This window comes from Xiphophorus couchianus, chromosome 11, assembly GCF_001444195.1.
Source record: "Xiphophorus couchianus chromosome 11, X_couchianus-1.0, whole genome shotgun sequence".
NCBI classification, from domain to species: Eukaryota; Metazoa; Chordata; class Actinopteri; order Cyprinodontiformes; family Poeciliidae; genus Xiphophorus; species Xiphophorus couchianus.
In genome coordinates this window covers 17,916,853-17,934,533 of record NC_040238.1, presented here as the reverse complement: position 1 = coordinate 17,934,533, position 17,681 = coordinate 17,916,853, and the positions used below count along the sequence as shown (strand labels likewise).

Here is a 17,681-nt window from a genome sequence, read left to right as displayed (position 1 = left end):
CGCCCTGCAATATAGCCCTATAAGGCTATATATATAGCCTTGATTAACAAAAGGCTTAAAAATATTGCGTGGAGGTATATAATTTAATTAGTGGAATTAATTACTGAATGGACGTTTACTAGAACTGTAAAATATTATGAACAATGATAGTTTAATGATGTGGATATGACCGCGAATTATTGGCCAGTATGTGCATTTTGTTATGTTCACTGCTAGAGTTGGACCTAGATAAGCTGCGTGCTGTGCGCAACGTGGTAACAGTGCGCGCTCACGCACCCGATCGCATGCGCTCCATCATCCAGCAGCATCGATCTCCTCATCCACATCCTCTCAGCCTTTTCTAATGACCTTCAGTCCCTAGAGCTGCACGTCTCGGTTGTCTTTGTCCACCGTGGTGGCTCATGTGTTTTTTTTGTTTTTTTTTGGAGTTGCTCTTGCCGCTGCTGTTGTTTTGGAGGAAAACAGGTACCTGCATCAGCATCACTGCGGACTGATTTGGTGGGACAACAGCTAATTCATTCATTTCTTTGTTTTCTGGCTCAGATCGCAGCTGAAATCCATGGCGAAAACGAACACGCCATCCATTGCAGTGACAGGTAAGGTTCATGCAAGGTTTATTTTGGACAGGTTTGAAACTGCGCTGTTGTATTTACGCCGGGATTAAAAGCAGACTCATGGATGACGCAACTGATCACCGCTTTCTGTGATGTCTGCACTTATCCGTTTTGTTGTGCAGATCTTGGTGTTTTTCTATAATAAAGCTTCCTAAAATTAATTAATAACACGCGGAAGAAACGTGTCAAATGTGTGTTTCTTTGTTTTCCCGCTTGATACGTGAATTCAGATGATCATTTTAGACAATGCGATTCACATCAACGAAAGCGTTGAAATACAAAAGCAGAAAAGACAACTTCCTATAAACATGACATGCTCATGGATTATATTCTCGTCATCAATTCTGTGATGATTGAAGCATGAGGCAATATTAAACTCGATTAAGATTAATATTTTACTTTAAGTGAGTTTCCACACTCCCCACCCTGAAAGAGGGCACATTTCCCTGCAGGCCAGATCAAATTAGATGCAATGAGAGCAGATTGGCCCTTTTCAGTGCTCACTGCTTCTAACAGAAAAAAGTCAACTGAAAACCAAGGACTAAGATTTACAGCCATAGTTTAGGCGCTAACACCAAAACAATAAAAATAAAAACCTTTTGTTTTAACGTTAATTCTAATGTGATTGGTTTATATGACAAAAAATGTAGGCCTCAAAGCAGGTACACCATATGCAACAATTTCGAAGGGCTGGATTACCTCACTATCATTATGGTAAAATTAATGCAGTAGTTAGAAATCTGGTACTTACAAAAGTCCAGTGTAAATTGAACTAAATATTATCAATACAGTTTATAGAAAGTAGAGTTTGGGATTAGTGGAAGCTTTATTCTACTTATAAAAATTCAAAAGGGCAATTTTCCTCTTTCCTTTCTTTCTTTCAGCATCATATATTAACGAGGTGTCAAGCAGTATATTATGGAAGCTTAATATTTTGTCATTAAAAGGTCACATGCTCTAAAGACTATACATGTAGATATTTATGTGTTTAAATAAATGAAAACGTTTCCATTTATTTACGGAGCAGGGTGGTCATTGACCCCTCCTCCCCCTCTTGGGGTCGCTAGTGCTTCAAAAACGTAAAGGCTTCTCTAAAACCACCTGATTCATTACCTAATGGGTTTATTGTGCCCTCAGAAGCATCAATAAAATGTGTTTTTGTACAAATGTTGTAATCAGTGTGTTTAATCCAGCCAGTCGAGAACTTTGAAATTAGACCTGAGCAGCACTGGGTAAAGCACGTTCAAGCTCGGACCTCATCAGTGTCACATGCCAGGTTTGACCTCTGACGTAAACCAAGTAATTCACTTGATGGAGTGAAGTGACTGTTTGTTGACAGTTTAGCTTGTGATGCACATATTGATTCAGTGAATTTGTGGGATTAAATGCTTTATATGGCAGTTTACACTGCTTTTGTCAGGAAGGCTCTGACAAAATTCAGCCTGCCATATTAAAACGTATTACATGTTTATTAGCTTTATTGCAAAATCTTTGACTATAACTGTGAATGATTTTATTCCTTGTGTCTGTTTGTAATTGATTGATGTGAGATTTTTTTTTACAATATGATAATGCAGATTAAGTAAAACACAGTTTCACAGTATTCACAAAAAATTGAAATTATAAAAACGTTTAATTGCTTCTGCATTTGTTTCTATATAGATTTTAATAAACAGTCTAGCAATGCACAGCATTAGGTAGGAGAGGGACAGTGTACTGTATGCTTGAAAAAACTCTGATCACTCTAGCACTTTCTTATGCCGTCATATAAGAAACTGTGACTTATAGTCAAAAGGTCTGTAACTCATCAAAGGGACTTTAAATCATCCAAATGGTATCATTGATATTTTTTTTATGTTTTTAAAATCTTAAATTTTAACACTGACCCAGGCCAAGTTATAGTCTTGTTTCAGTACATGTTATGAGTTGAAAGGGAGCATTTCCTTAATCTGTCAACCCCGACTGCTGGCTCACACTCATCGTCCACATACAGCTTGCCATTACAGCTCCAGAGCATTTTCTCCATGCATTTTATTGTTAATGCAAGAAAATCACCCCTGTGAACTGTCATTACATTGTGCATTAGGTGAAAAGATGGAGCTACCATCCATTACCCTTCTTCCTGACAAGAAATCGCTGACAAACAGTCACAGCTCTCCTGGTCGGACGGGAAAAACAAGTGAGTAATCCTTTCTCCGTCTCTCGTGCTTCAGTCACATAAATCCCACTTTATTTCCACGTGATATCATCTGGATAAAAGTCCCTTAAAGTACAAAGATTTAGACTTTTATCCAATTTCTAGGAGGTTCCCACAAACTTTATCTGTAGGCTTTATTTGGATATCCTGATGTCAGGTTTCATTGTTGTCAGGAGCTGATTACAACTCAGCAACACTAACAAGAAAGGACAGTCAGCATATGTAAAGTGATGAGCACATCTCTATGGCCTGGTGTCGCGGTTCGTCCTCGACATAAGGCATTTTGCAACACAATGCATTTAACACACATAAGCTTCCTTCAATTGAATGCATGTCCGCCCCTGCTGGCAGAAAAGCAGTGCTGCCGCTTAGTGCTGAAGTCCTTTTCAGGACAATCCGAGAATGCGTTTTAACCCCCAGGTGATTGTTTTGATTCCAGCTCCATCTAACGCAGAGAAGAGGCCACACATGAACGGACATGCATCCCCTTCACATCTAACAAGTAACAATCATGGAGGGAAACAAAGTGAGTCTTCCGCCCCGACGATGCAATCCCTACTGCAGTCTTGCCGACTTTTTCTGACATCATTACTAATCTTTTAGGTCAGGAAGGCTACATGAAGACTGACGACAGGATGCGTTTAGCCAAAGAGAGACGAGAGGAGAGGGAGAGGAGTCTGGGTAGGTTGATATCTTGTTTTTATTTTTGCTCAAAGCTTTCTTTGTAAAGTTTGCTTGTGATATAATATCTGTGGACCTTAATGGGTTGTATGAGGGCTCTTCTTGTAGAAGATTCATTTAGAGTTCACTGGGTTCCTGATATGATGAGCTGTGTCACCATGGAAAGTCTGAGAGCAACACTGAATGGTCTACAAAAGTAGGTCTTCGACTAGGAGATAATAGATAATACAATGTGAACTAAAGAGCACTGTATGCTGAAAATTAATCAAATGTTACTTTAGCTACTTATTAGTCTAAATGTGTGAAGAAACATTTAGACTAATACTTGCACTATTTCCGTTTTTGACAGAAATAGTGCAAACAAATTATGTTAATGTTTAACTACATAACATAATTTAAAACCATAAATTGTGGTTTTAAATCCTTGTCTCTTGCAGCGGCCAGAGAGCAGCTGATCAGGGAGAAGGAGCGCAGGGCTCAACTGCAGTATGAGCGCACCGTGGAGGAGCGCTGGAAACGGCTGGAGGAGCAGAGGCAGAAAGAGGAGCTCCGGAGAGCCGCAGTGGAGGAGAAGAGGAGGCAGCAGCTCGAGGAGGAGAGGGTCAGATGAGTTTGAAAGTTTTGTTTTCAGACCTTGACATTGTGTAGTACCAGACTTAAAAAGCATGTTAAGGTTGAGCTCTTTTGACTTCATGCGTAGTATTTGGAATATAGCTGCTGATATTTTTGGAATGCCAAAGTCCAAGACGAGGTGAGGGAATTTAAACAAAGTAAGTTTATCCATGTTACACGCAGGAGCGGCTTGAGGCCCTCATGAAACGTTCTTTGGAGAGAAGCCTTCAGCTGGAGCAGAGAACAAAACGCTGGGGAAGGGGTTATCCTGGAGCAGGTAGGGAATTTCAGATACAAATGTTGTTTGTTCTGTAAAACTCAAGGATCTTTGTTGCCCTGCACACTTACTGACTCTTACTAAACATGTGTGTAAAGCCTTAAAGCCTAGTAGAAAAGCAAAATCTCACCGTGACTAACTGGAAAAACTTCAACCTTTGCTTACATTTACCCAGAAATAAAACATCTCATGTTAAGAACAGTTTGTTTTTTGCAAAACAATTAATTCCCCACTTATTAGCTCAACTGAATTTATTTAAACTGATTACTACTAAAACATATTTTAAAGTTGATTAGAGTGTCTGGGAATCTTTCGTCTACAAAAGGCCTCTAATTAAAATAGGAAAGCAAAAAGCACATGTGATTAAAATGGAAATATATCAGTCTTGATAAGTCAGGAGAAGGCTACAGGATCCTGCAATCAGTGTTTTGTAATGAAATTTTGAGCATATTCTCTGGACAAATATATTCCATTTAATTTAAAATGGTTATAATTTCAGCAGGAGAAATATTCACAACACAGCAATGGTTCAGCTGACACAAAATCTAAATTCTTCCAGACGAAGAAATGAGACCCAGGAAAAGACTCAGGACTCCAGATTTTTTTAGGAAGATTATAATAAGTGAATAGGCAACGATTTCTCACTATCTACATGCTCTAACCTTGTGAAATGTTTTAGGACAAGACTGAGTGCTGGCTTATTAACAAAAGAGTTTCTTTTTTTACAAAGCACTAACAGCATCAAGGGTTCCTTCTCTACCCCTCTCAATATAGAAAAATTAAAGGTTAAATTTTTCTAAAGTTTTCGTGTAAGATTTTGCAACAACAACAAAAAGAAATAAATTAGCCCAAGCCTTTTTGCGCATGTTTGCGCAAAACATTGCGCATGTTTTAATGAGAGCTGCGACCATTGCTTGTGGCCTGCTTATTAAAGTTTGCATGAATGTATACACCAGACAAATAAATGTGGAACATGTCAATGTTTTCTTTTTCAGTTTAAATAGTTCTAATGGGGGCATCAACAGGGAATTTACCACGTGTCGATAACAACTCAAGTGATCCACGCATACAATGAACTCAGAGCAAATTAATCCACAAAGAATTTCCTTGGCAACATTTTGGAAGTACATCCAAAGGGTTCACCTTTGGTCTCATCTGAGGAGATCAAATTCTCCTAATATTTTAACTGGCTTGTCAAAATCTACAGCATCAAACTTTAAACAAGCTTCAGCATGGTTTTGTTCAGCAGTGCAGTGACTTTCCATACTTGAGCCTTGGACTATGTGGACAACTCTTGGACCACTTTTTTGCTTATTTTTTTGACTTCTCTGTCAGAAATCTTAAAGAGGTACCTGGCAGTGGCTTATTTATGGACAAATTATCTTTTTTTCAGATTGTCATTCGAATGGGACTCACTGGAAAATTTAGAAGCTTAGAAATACACCTGTAGCATTGCTGTTAGTATACTTTGCTGCATTTAAAATTTTATATGAAGATCTCTTTGCATTTACCAGTCGTAAATACTTCAATGCTTTGTTAATGAAAAGTCTTCTATATAGGTCATTATTGAGGGACCTTAAATAATATGTGCTACAACTTTTAATTTCCATTTGGGATCAATAAGATGTTTTTGAATTTGAAGTGAATTGAATCAGTAAGGTAAATGATACTGAATGTCTTCTTAATACTGACAGATTTCAGTTTCTTAGCTTCTGTCCCGTTTTGCTTATCATGTTCAACATGTATTCTAAGTTATCAATATGGTTATTTGCTTTGACTACCATTACATGTATGATCTACTTGAGTTTTACCAGATGTCAAAGATCCCATGAAACATTTTCCAAACTGAGAAAAACGTTGATGGTTTCAATATTTATTTTACCCGCTGTGTCTCTTTTCCCAGAGAGGCATTATAGAATTACATGTCGGCATGGATGTCTCTTCTCCATCTGTAGAAATCACGTTCTGAACTTCTGCGAATAAATCCAGTGCTGGTAAATGCTAACAAAAACCAGCAATATTTTATTTATTATCACTCACGTTTCTGCTGTCACTGCATTCATCACTACAAAACATTTTCAAACTCACACAATATTCCAGTTCACTCTGCATCGTCACATCCCTGCTGGTATGTTAATTCTCACTCATTCGCCGCAGCTGGATAAGACCTTTATCAAAGAAACTGTTCATGATGCTCTGTTTGCTCTGCTCTGCTCCGCCTGCTGCCTCTAGGTGACTGTGAGAATGTCCCACTCCCTTTCTCTGCTGTCTCTGCCTTTTCCCATGGCATGGCCTCCCCCCATCCTGCTGTCAGCGGATCTGGTAAAGTTAAGCCCCCACCCATGACCTCCCAAATGCGTCTCCCCCATGTTCATCCAACAGTTACAGTGTCTGTGTGACCATGTTTGTTTCTACGTAGATTGAAACAGGAGTTCAACAATGTAAACTCTTCCTGTGTTGCAGGAGGAGTTGGCTTCTTTTTGTGTTGGTCTGTGATATAATATGATGCAGTGCTTTGCAAAAGTTTGTATACCCTGTGAACTTTCTATCACATCTTAGTTTCTGCAAATATGTTTCAAATTTTTTGTGTCAAAATTGTTGCAAAGCTATGTTTTTTAAAATTCCCCTTTTCTGAGACACTGCTAAAATAAAATATATTGTTTAATCTCACTAAATTGTTTGTTAGTGGACACCAGTGAGACATCCACAGGTAGGAGAGTCTGTTGACAGGATAACTATTAGTCACCTAACATTTATGCATCACAATGGCTCAGTCAAAGTCCACATCAAGATCTGAACAGAAATACAGAGATGCTATGTTTATCAGATTTATTCTGTTTCTTCAATTTCACAATTTTGCTCTACTTTGCATAAATGAAATCCAAATGTTGCTTGCTACGTGACAAAATTTGGAAAGCCTCAAAGGGTACAAACATTTTAGCTAGAGACTGTACATGTGTGATAATCTATATGCTCAGCCCGCTTTCATTATTCTCTGTTTGGTCTCCTCAGCGGAAGCCTCCATCACTGAGTTAGAGGAAATCAGGAGCCGCAAAAACTTGGACACACATCTCCATGATTCAAATAGGGACAGATGTTATACCAGAATCTTTCACTGATTAACATTCACTCTGATTTTCTGACCTTGATGTGAACTGAATTTAAGCAAATGCAATTCTGTTGATCATTTGGTGGATGAGCTCATTTTTGTTCAGATTTTTATTGGTGTACATTTGCAAACAGCACCACCTTGCAGGAATAATAACAATCGGAAAATGGACCAGCATCAGTGACTTTATAATTGTTGATAGGAACATGTTGTCCTCCATTATTCCATCTCCCATGGCCAGATTATTTGCTCTAGTAAACACATGCTTTCAGTGACTAAAACTCTGCACAGACTGCTTAAAAGCCAGCCTCTGGATTAATATTCCCAGCTTAGTGATCCCCTCAGTAACTAGGAACATGCTAAAGAGAATTGGATCAGGATGTCTTGGATATCTCAGTGGTCTGAAGAGTTTGGAATGTTTGTTTAGTTTTTCTTTTACATTTTTAACCTGGGATGGGGATTAGAAAATGACAGCAGCCATGTGGTGCTGACTTTGACTTTTCACAGAAGACGGATGCAGAGATAAATCACACATGACCTAGAATAAAAATAGACACAGATATTGTTAGCCCAATGAGATGACTTCTGCACTCCTCAGAGCTTGCTCTTATGTCGGGTAGTTACAAAGACTATTTCTGGTGTCTTTCAATGAGGCCTATATTTAGGGCTTGGCTTGTTTTTTTGTGATTGTGCTTTTTACAGCAAGTCTTTGTCTTTTTTTTAAAATCTTCTAACACTGTTTAAAGTGTGGCAGTTCAGAAACAATGTTTCTGGATTACTGTTTTTACATTATATTTTATTAAGGAAAAAGAAGGTAAATTTACTAACTGCAAGTATTCATGTTAAACCTTTACACAAAATCTAACCTTGACAAAACACTGACAAGGTAATATTTTGAAGTAGCTATATTCAGCAAAATAACCAATGTCAGTCACACTTACTATTGACCACAACAGTTACTAAGAATACATTTATCTGAAACATTTTTGAGAGACATGATAGGAAGGAGTCTTTTTTTGTTCTACCATCACAATGCAAATATAATGGAGTCTGCCAAACTCGACTGGGACATTCCCAGTTCACAGAGAACCTACAAGAGAAGCCAGGACTCTGGAATATTTAGAGAGATTGTGCAAAGATCACTCTATAATCCCACCTACTTGTGAGATGTTATAGCTGAACACTAAATGCAATCCTGTTGGCAAAAAGTTCAGCTTTACTAAATTTCTCATTAGGGTTATGCTACTGCAAAAAGATTAATTTATTAGAATATTAATCTGGAAACTAGATGTTTGCATCCACTTTTTAAAGACACAGTTTGGCCTCATCATCTCACATTAAATTATTCAATTTAAGGTCAAATAGGATTAACAAATTTATTTTAGATTTACTAATTGTCAGACTAGTATAAGAGTTTATTTAAAGAATTAAAAAAAAAAACCACAAACACCTGTGGATAGTGGCACAGAAAATGAGAAATTAAAGCCTATGTGTCTGTTTATACATTGTATGTCAACATCTGGTTTCCTTTGGTTTTATAACACCATTTTGTCACCAACAAATTAAACTCTGAATATGAGTTCATACAAGTTATGTATTCTGTAGTTGAGTTCACTTTACACTGTCCGGGCAAATCTTTTCTGTCTGTATGATATTCAGTTGTAGAAACTGATTCAAATGTGTGTGCTGTTGTGCAGCACCCTGCAGCCCTCACAGGTCACCTTTCTGCAATACACTCAATGCTGCAGCTCCCAACAGAGCTGGACTTCAGGGAGGCTCCCAGTCCACTCCCAGTACCCCCAAGGTCAGATCTTCATGTCATGTTACGCATACTTACACAAAATGAGCAGCAGTTGAATTAACACTAGTTTTAAGCTTTATTCATACTCTGTTTTCAGAAAGAGCGGCTGCGCCGAGACAGAAGAACTGCTTCCCCGGTTTGTGGATCCCCTGTGCGAAGATCTGAATCCCCAGCAAGTGTCACTAGGCAGCTGACTTTTCCCTCTGCCTCCAGGTAAGATTATTTGTTGCAGAAATGAAAGGTCACATATGCAGTTCCCTATCGTCAGTCTTTCTTTTAGCAGATTAGCATCTAAGACCCGTACCCAGTCTCCCAGCAGTTCTCCTCAGTATCATCGTTCTCCAACCAGATGTCACCCTAACCAGAATAATGACAGGAAAGGAGAGGATAAGAAGCTGGAAAGAAGGGGGGAACAACCCAAAGCTGAGTCAGCAACAAGAACCAATGCAGAAACTAAAAACCTAAACTCATCTTCACAAGGCCAATTTGTTAGGAATTTGAACAGAGAAACGCATGAGAAGAATCATTCGCCTGACAGAAGGAACCAAATGTCACCAAGACCGGATCCTTCAGAGAGAAGATTGCATGTCAACGGACAGAATGGAGACAAAGGTGAAGCTAGATTTACCTGCAAATGCATTAAAATTTATCTCAACGCACATTTCATGTAAGGATTTTAACGACATCTTTCCCATGTTTTTTAGAAGCTGTTGCAAACACACCCGCAGGAAAAGTGGGAGCTGGCACGACAAATGCAGAGGAGGCTACAAGGCTGCTGGCAGAGCGCAGGCGCCAGGCACGAGCTCAGAAAGAACTGGAGGAGAAGAAACAGGAAAAAGAGCAAGAGGAAAGGTGAGTCCCTTGTAAAAATTTGGAGTTCTGACAGCTGGTTTGGACAGTGAGTCTTTGTAGACTAAACTTGTGAAAATAGAGTTTTGATCCTTGCTCTTGATATTGACAATTTCGATCAGATTGAGGGAAGAGGAACAGAAGAAGCAGCTTGCTCAGCAGCTACAGGGGCAACAAGCGAAGGTACAACAAGGGGAGGTGAGACGGAACAATGTGATGGACCATCACAGGCTCAAGCTGGACGAAGACAAAAGAAAGGAAGAGCAACAGCAGGTCCAGATTGAGGCAGAGGTCAGTCACAACAATGAGGCCGATATAAAGCTTTACTTGATGGTTGTACATTACCTTGCAAAGATATTCATACTCATTGAATACATTTTATATTTTGTGATGCACAACAACCCCAGTGCCAAGCTGAGTGGCATTGAAGTTTGCCACTCACTTGTTGTGAGTTTTAACAAAATAACTCAGTTTATTTTGTTAAACTGAGCAATAGCTGTAACTCTTGAGTGGACTCTGGAGTGAAAATAAATTTCAAACTCAGTCTTCAATTAGATTTAGGTTTGGACTTTGACTAGGTCATTTTATACATTGATGTGCTTTGATCTAAACCATTGAATTGTTGCTATGGTTGTATGTCTCAGGTTCCTGTTTTTAGCCAAATCCATTTTTTCGTTAATCTTGACCAGCATTCCTGTCTCTGGTAGGAAAAGAACGTCCCCAAAGCATTATGCTGCCACCACCCCGTTTCCTCATGAGAATGGTGTTGGTAGAATAAGGTTGAGTTCCCTAAAGGCATTTCTATTCTGGTGTCATCTGACCAGAGAGTTTATGAGTTTTTTTCAGCAAAGCTTGTCTTCTTGCCAGATTTGTAGAGTGTAGGCAAAATGTTACAAAGTATACAGGGTATGAATAGTTTTGGGAAACACTATCTTCACTTTTTATAGATATTTCTTTTTGTAGATGTTTAATTTTTTTTTTTACAACAACTCCACTTGTTTTCTATGACAAATAGAAAGACAAAGCAAAGGTCCAGGCTAAAGAAGACACAGAGCGTCAGCGGCAAGGCAGAGAACAGCAGACACAACAGGAAGAGGAAGAGCGGCAACTCAGGAAAAAGGTTTAGTTTAACAGAAATATCTTCAGAAATTAGCAAAAGCAATCCGAGGTTCATGGCTACAGTTTCCAATGTAAATATTCTAATTCAATAGTCAGAAAGTAAATCCCCATTTAAAATGTTTTGCAGAGAATTGAGGAGATTATGAAGAGAACCAGGAAGAGTGAAGCTGACATGAAGGTACTGTGAGAGGCCTTTTTTCACCTGCAGATTGCGCAGCCAAGCTCCCCCCCTTCTAACTTCCTTTTATGGACTGCTTGACTTTCTGTTTTTGCTATTATTATTAAATTTTATTATTAATGACTCTTTGGTTTTGTGTCCTCATTGCCTCTGTTGTGCACTGAATCAGAAAGAGGAGCAGGTGCAGACGTTGCCGGTCTCACCTCCAGGTTAGTATACGTCCGGTCAGCCTGAAAACGTGTTTAAGTTTGCTTGCTGTCCATGCTTATTTCGCCCCTTGGCTGTATGCCTTCCTGCTGTAAAAATGCAAACAGGGCATGTGTGGTTTCTGATTTCATTTTTCCTATCAGCAAATCTTAAGCATGTGCAACAGCAATCTTAATTTCTCTGAGTTGGATTGTCTAAGTCTTGCAGACAGCAGCGACTTCTGATGCTTTGGCTTTGGTTCTTCAGAATGTGCTAAAAAGAATCCAACAATAAAAAAAACAAACAAAAAAACCCCAAACTCTATTGGTGATCCTGCTCATGCATTTTAGTCTCATGATGAAGATCAGACTTTGCATGGGGACTGCAAACTGCATTCACCAAGACTGATAGATTGTGCAGTTATTAGGCAAAATAGTTTACATAATTACTACACAACACTGCAAAATATTGTTCACTACCCCATTTATTTTTTCAGATAATATGAAATAGATGTCACAAAACTATGATAAATTTAGTTAATAATTTTGACTAAATTATTAACTAATTTAATAATCGGTTTTAATCGGTAATCGGTTTTACGTCCAGAAGCAGCCAATGCCTCAAAAACCACCACTGTTCAAAACTGTACATTCAAACACTTCACACATGAATAAAAACAAACAAACAAAAAAACAACTGATTTATTAAATGCTTGTACAGCGAGCTGCAGTTAATTTGGCCTCCAAACCTATGAGTTAGCAACACAGGTTAGCTGGGGTTGATGTCATTCCCAGGTCCAAGTTTCAGCTTCAGGAATAAACAGAACAGAACATAAGTAGCTACCAGCACTGGTTTCTGGTTCACTGTCATAAACTACCCCAAAGTTGCTTTATTTATTTTTTACTTCGCAAATAATGAATGCCAACATTTTTTTCTATTAATTAGGCAAGCAAAGCAATGACAATGTAATAGCCAGAGTTCAGAACTAAATATGGGAGAAAATATGTTGTGTTTTTGAAGAGTACTCTGATGTGCCCTCATTATCTGAGAGAGTTGGAGAACCTTCAAAAGACAGAAGGAATAAATATTGCTTAGACAAGAGGTGGAATGCTGATTTACTTCTACCAAATAACTCTGCACACTTTTACTTTTTCTATAAAACTTTTTTTTTTTGCTATATATTTGCTTATAAAAAAAGCAAAAGGGTGCAGTTATTTGCTAGAAGTCAATCACTGTTCCACCTCTTGTCTTAGCCATATTTATCCATTCCGGCTTTTGAAGGGTCTCCAAATCTCTCAGACAAGGACATACAGTATGTCATATTACAAGGTGAAAAGAGTGACATTTTAAATGGGGTGCGAAAACTTTTGAGATCCACCACAGGTCAATTAATCCAATAACAAAAATCTAAACTGCATGCCTATGATTTTAATCATTTTAATAGATGGTTTTCTTACCTGCTACTCATGTCAGAAAAGCTACTTGCCTAATAACTGTGCATGCTAAATGTGGCTCCCTGTGGAGGTGAAGAAGCAGCAGTGAAGGATTTTTTTCCTCTTGATGCTGATTGGACATCCCTCACTGCGTAGCTGTATCATGGGAGCTGACCGTAAAGCCAGGCCTCTCTTCTAAATGCCCTTGGAATATTTTGGCAGCATGGTGTAGGGAACTGACCTGCAATGTGCAACTTAACACAATTTTATTGTTGAGTTTTATAATGAAAGAAAGGCTATTTTTGATCCCTGCTCTCTCTCCATGACTTTGGTCACCTTTATAAGCTCTGCATTTTTAACCAAGATCAAAGAAATACCCAGAAATATTGGAAGATCATTTCAAGTCCACTGTAATGTTTTTGTATTTTTCACAGGGGATGTAATTACCAAAGCTCATGTCATCAAGCAGGCAAGCAAAAAGGTTGAGTTTCAGGTAAAAGAGGAGATAATGGTGCAGGTTGAAACAAAGGAAAGTGTTACCCTCAAGAAAGAGGCAGCAGCAGCACAGATGGACAGTGAGAAGAGTAAACAAGTTCAAAATAACACTCACCCAGTCACACAGGCACACTGTGTTCCTGAAAAGAGACCTGAGAAAAAACAAACCAGTAAAGAGAATTGTGGCAGCCAAATCAGCAAAGAGGCCAGCACCAGCACATTCAAGCAGAAGGGCAGAGAGATGGAGTTGAATCTGAACACACAGCACAGATCCATTGTCAAAATCACCACACAAGTTCACAAAGAGTCGACTGAACTGACAGGAGATGCTAACGCAATGCAAAGACAGGGGAGTGTGATGAATGGAGCAGCGAAGGGTGAAGGAAGTGCCTTAAAATGCAGCCATCCGACCTCTGAAGGAAGCAAACAGCAAAGTAATGTGTCAATCTCAGCTGAGGAAAAGGCTAAAAAGGGACCTAACGATGGAGTTGGTAGATCCTCTTTGACAATGGTACCGTTGGTCCATTTATCACCACCAGTCATCAAGCTGGAACCGCTAGATGTGAAAAGAACTGAATCCTGTGATGATGTGCAATCGATGGATGTTAGGTGAGTCCTTACTTACGGTGCCTCACAGAAGTATTAATAATCTATTAACTTTCCCCGCATTCTTTGTGTTAGAACCGAAAACTTTAATGAATTTTCTTTGATTTTATACTATGGACCAACTCAAACAAGCTTTGCACATCTTACGATTGAAATTTTTGCCCAATCTTCTTGGCAAAATGAGTCAAGAATGTTGCATTTTTGTGATGTCTTTGATGTTGTTTAATCACTAATGTTTTATAACAAATCTCTGAGGCTTCCACAGAAAATCTGTTTTTAAACTAAGGTCAAATTAGTAGTAGGATGCACCAATAAAGTGGCCCCAATTTCCTTAATTTTCGGAGATGGATGATCAGCCAATACTTACATGTGAAGCCGATTTTCCACCAATCTTATCTACCAGGGCAAATATCTAAAAAACATACACTGTCCTCTTTTGCGTTGCTGTGATAAAGGTTTGACTGATAGACCCACCCATCAGGTCATGTCTGCACATTTGTTGTTAATAATTACCACCTCACTGCTGCCAACTTAGTGACTTTTTTTGCTATTTTTAGCAACAATTAAGACAAAAAAACCCAAAAAACGATATTGGTCAAATTTGGAATCAGCAGCTCAGGCTTCTTAAAAAATCGGTAATCGGCCAGAAAACTGCAATTGGTGCACTCCTATTATTTAATAGCTGTATGCTCTTGATTGTATTTACGGTATCATTAGGGTGTGCCATTGTGACATGACACAACATTTCCTGCCTCAGGAAAATTAAGCAGTTAAAATGCATTTAACTTCTATTTCTTTCTCACAATGTGTTTCAGCCCTTCTTCGAAGGCGGAACTAATATCCATCCCTGAGTGTTCGCCAGATAATGAAATCGAACATGGTCTCATGAGCCACAACCAAGCTCTTAAGGACTTGATGGACCTGACAGGGAGTGTCACACACACAAAGCTCCCTTCTGAGAGCACCATAGGTGACTGCAACAAGAATCTGATACGAGGAGTTGTTAGTCCAATGACAGATTCAAAGCTTATAGGGGTAGCACCCCCATCCTCAAACTTGCTAAGCGTTTAGTTGTCGGTTTAACTCTTCCTCTTCTGCTTGTATCCACTTTCTTCTATGACTCTACAACCTGTGTGATTGTAGCTACAGGAATCGAGCCATAGAGACTGACTGAAAAATGCAAGCTGATAATGGAGCTTGTGAATTTATCTGTGAATGATTTCTTTTTGATTTAAAAGACAAAAATATGTAGGCTGACTCAAAAGTGCTTGTATATATGATGAAGTAGAAAACAACCAAAAAAAGAATTTAAATATCAGGGTTCTAGATAAAATAGAAACTAGAAAACACAGGTTTCCTTTCTTGCATTAGCTTGTTACAAATTGCACAGATTTCTCATAGACCTGATACAATATTAATTTATTAAGAATTACTAATCTTGTTGCATTTCAAACTCTACCATCTTCCTGAATGTTTAGATTATATTCACTGACTTGGTGGAGTCACTGACTTGACTGTGTCAAGCTGTGTTATCCATGCATGTATTAATGAATGGAAGTATGAAAGTAAGACTCCACCCAAACTGGTAGAACCATTTTCTTCTTCACCCTATAAAACCTTATCATGGGACTGTTAACTTATTGAAATAATTCCCCTAAGTGCATGTCACAGAGCAAAAATGATGGCTGTCAAGAAAAGATGTTGCACCACTTTTCAAACAATAGCACACTAATATTTTTTTCTAGGTGAAAGGGGTGAATTTATGATGGTATAATAATCAAGCCAGGCACCCTTTATTTATGAATTTTTAAAAAGGCAGAAAAAAATGTTGACAGCTGGGAAAACTTTAGCTGTCAAGTTGACAGCTGAAGCAATTGTATCAATTGCTACACATTGCTACACATTAAAGGCAATGTGTAGCAGCAACTTGCTTTGTCAGACACAGTTTCGGTAAATCTGTCATGCAGAATCAAAAGACTGGCTTTGGACTGACACTGTCCAGTGCAAGAACAATAAAGATTCTGCTTCAGCAAAAACCTGTTTGAGCAGGTTGTGAAATAATAAACCATAGCAGGTATCATATTCCATGTTTGGAATTGAAGTTTTAGAAAAACATGCCTTAACAAGAAGTGACTGGTTCATGTTATTATTCTTTGTTTGGTTTTTTTTCAGCAAGTGTGCGCAGCATTCTTGGAAATAGACTTTAGGCTCTTGAGCTATTTAAACTTCTTGAACACAAAAATTACAAGGTGATATTACCCAGGTGAAAACATGTATAGCATAACCATTGCATTTGCGCTGTTTTGCACATTAAATTATCTTCTTATAAACATGTGCATTCTGACTACTAACTAAAATGTGGATGTAGAAAAATACTATTTTCAGGTCTGCTCATATACCATAACTTAACTGTATCACGATCAGCTTACATTATGCAAACACTGTGGACCTTGTTTGTGCATGGTTAGCATGGTCATCACTATGTAATCCAGTAGGAATCTAAATAAAAATAAATAAAGAGTAACAATAGGAATTTTGAGTTTCTGTGTATGTTAATGTGAGTTTTCCTCAAGCTGGTAGTTTAAAGAAAACATAATTGAATGCAAAATGCAATCACATTGTACTGATTATCTAAGTTTATCTTTAGAAAAACAAATGCTCAAAGAACAAAATTATTGACAAGTGAAACTGATTGCATTCAGCAAGATCTGTAAACTCTAATAAATTTCATAGTGCAAATATAACTCACATATATTTCTGATTATGTTACACAAATTGAATCATTGAATCATATTGAACTACACAGCAAGTATTAAGTTATTTAAATAAAAGGGCAAAATACAATGTCTTACCTTAGTTCAGTAAAACTGTGAGTTTCTGTTGTCAACCCTTAACTGTGGACTATTTTTGATATTAGAGTGGTTATTTGCTGATCACAATTTACTTTCTGCATGAAGAATTTGTTGGTTATGACTGAAGAATAACCAGTCATAACCAATGATGTGGAAATTACAGAGATAAAAAAGTATTAAAAGAGAGCGGCACAACATGTCTGCGAGTGTCTCTGTGTTTGAAACACACAAGGGTAGCAGAATAATTCCATAAAAATAACTGCAAAAATGCAGAAAATTACATAAGTAAAGAAAGTAAACAAAACCTTTGGTCTATGGATGTTAAGATTTGTTGCATTTTTGAAGTAACGCTTGAACTTACCTTTTGTAACGTTACAGACACAAGCCTCAGTGTATTTTATTGGGGTGTAAGTGATTTGTTAGAAAGTATTGAATAATAGACAAGTGGGAGACAGAAAAAAAAAATGGATTATTTTAAAGTTAATTACAAATAAAGCAGTGCTTTTTGAGTTAGAGATTAGGATGTTGTTTTAAAGCTAAACCCCTCTTTACCATAATTTTACCTTGCCTTTCATAATTTTGTTGCTCTTCTATTATTTGTCACTTCCATTCTACTCCACAAAAGTGCATTGCATTACTAGTTTATTATGTGGAATCCCAATAAAACATATA

At 38.0% G+C, this 17,681-nt stretch overlaps 1 protein-coding gene across 6 annotated transcripts; it reads left to right on the top strand.

Annotated features, from left to right (window-relative positions):
* Positions 1-215: 215 nt before the first annotated feature.
* Positions 216-16,690, top strand: map7d2a (MAP7 domain containing 2a). Of its 6 annotated transcripts, none has more exons than XM_028031885.1 (18): positions 223-465; positions 544-596; positions 2,701-2,793; positions 3,251-3,337; positions 3,415-3,492; positions 3,930-4,093; positions 4,288-4,381; positions 6,614-6,703; positions 9,188-9,294; positions 9,389-9,504; positions 9,572-9,903; positions 9,999-10,143; positions 10,263-10,431; positions 11,156-11,260; positions 11,387-11,437; positions 11,607-11,646; positions 13,491-14,160; positions 14,973-16,690. In XM_028031885.1, exons 2-18 carry the CDS (start codon positions 560-562, stop codon positions 15,226-15,228), a joined length of 2,634 nt encoding a protein of 877 aa, XP_027887686.1. In that variant the 5' UTR covers positions 223-465; positions 544-559; the 3' UTR covers positions 15,229-16,690. The 6 variants fall into 6 exon arrangements, with proteins under 6 accessions (XP_027887688.1, XP_027887686.1, XP_027887687.1 ...); XM_028031883.1 differs by having other exon boundaries at positions 226-465; positions 9,996-10,143; XM_028031884.1 differs by having other exon boundaries at positions 229-465; positions 9,575-9,903; positions 9,996-10,143.
* The last annotated feature ends 991 nt before the right edge of the window (positions 16,691-17,681 follow it).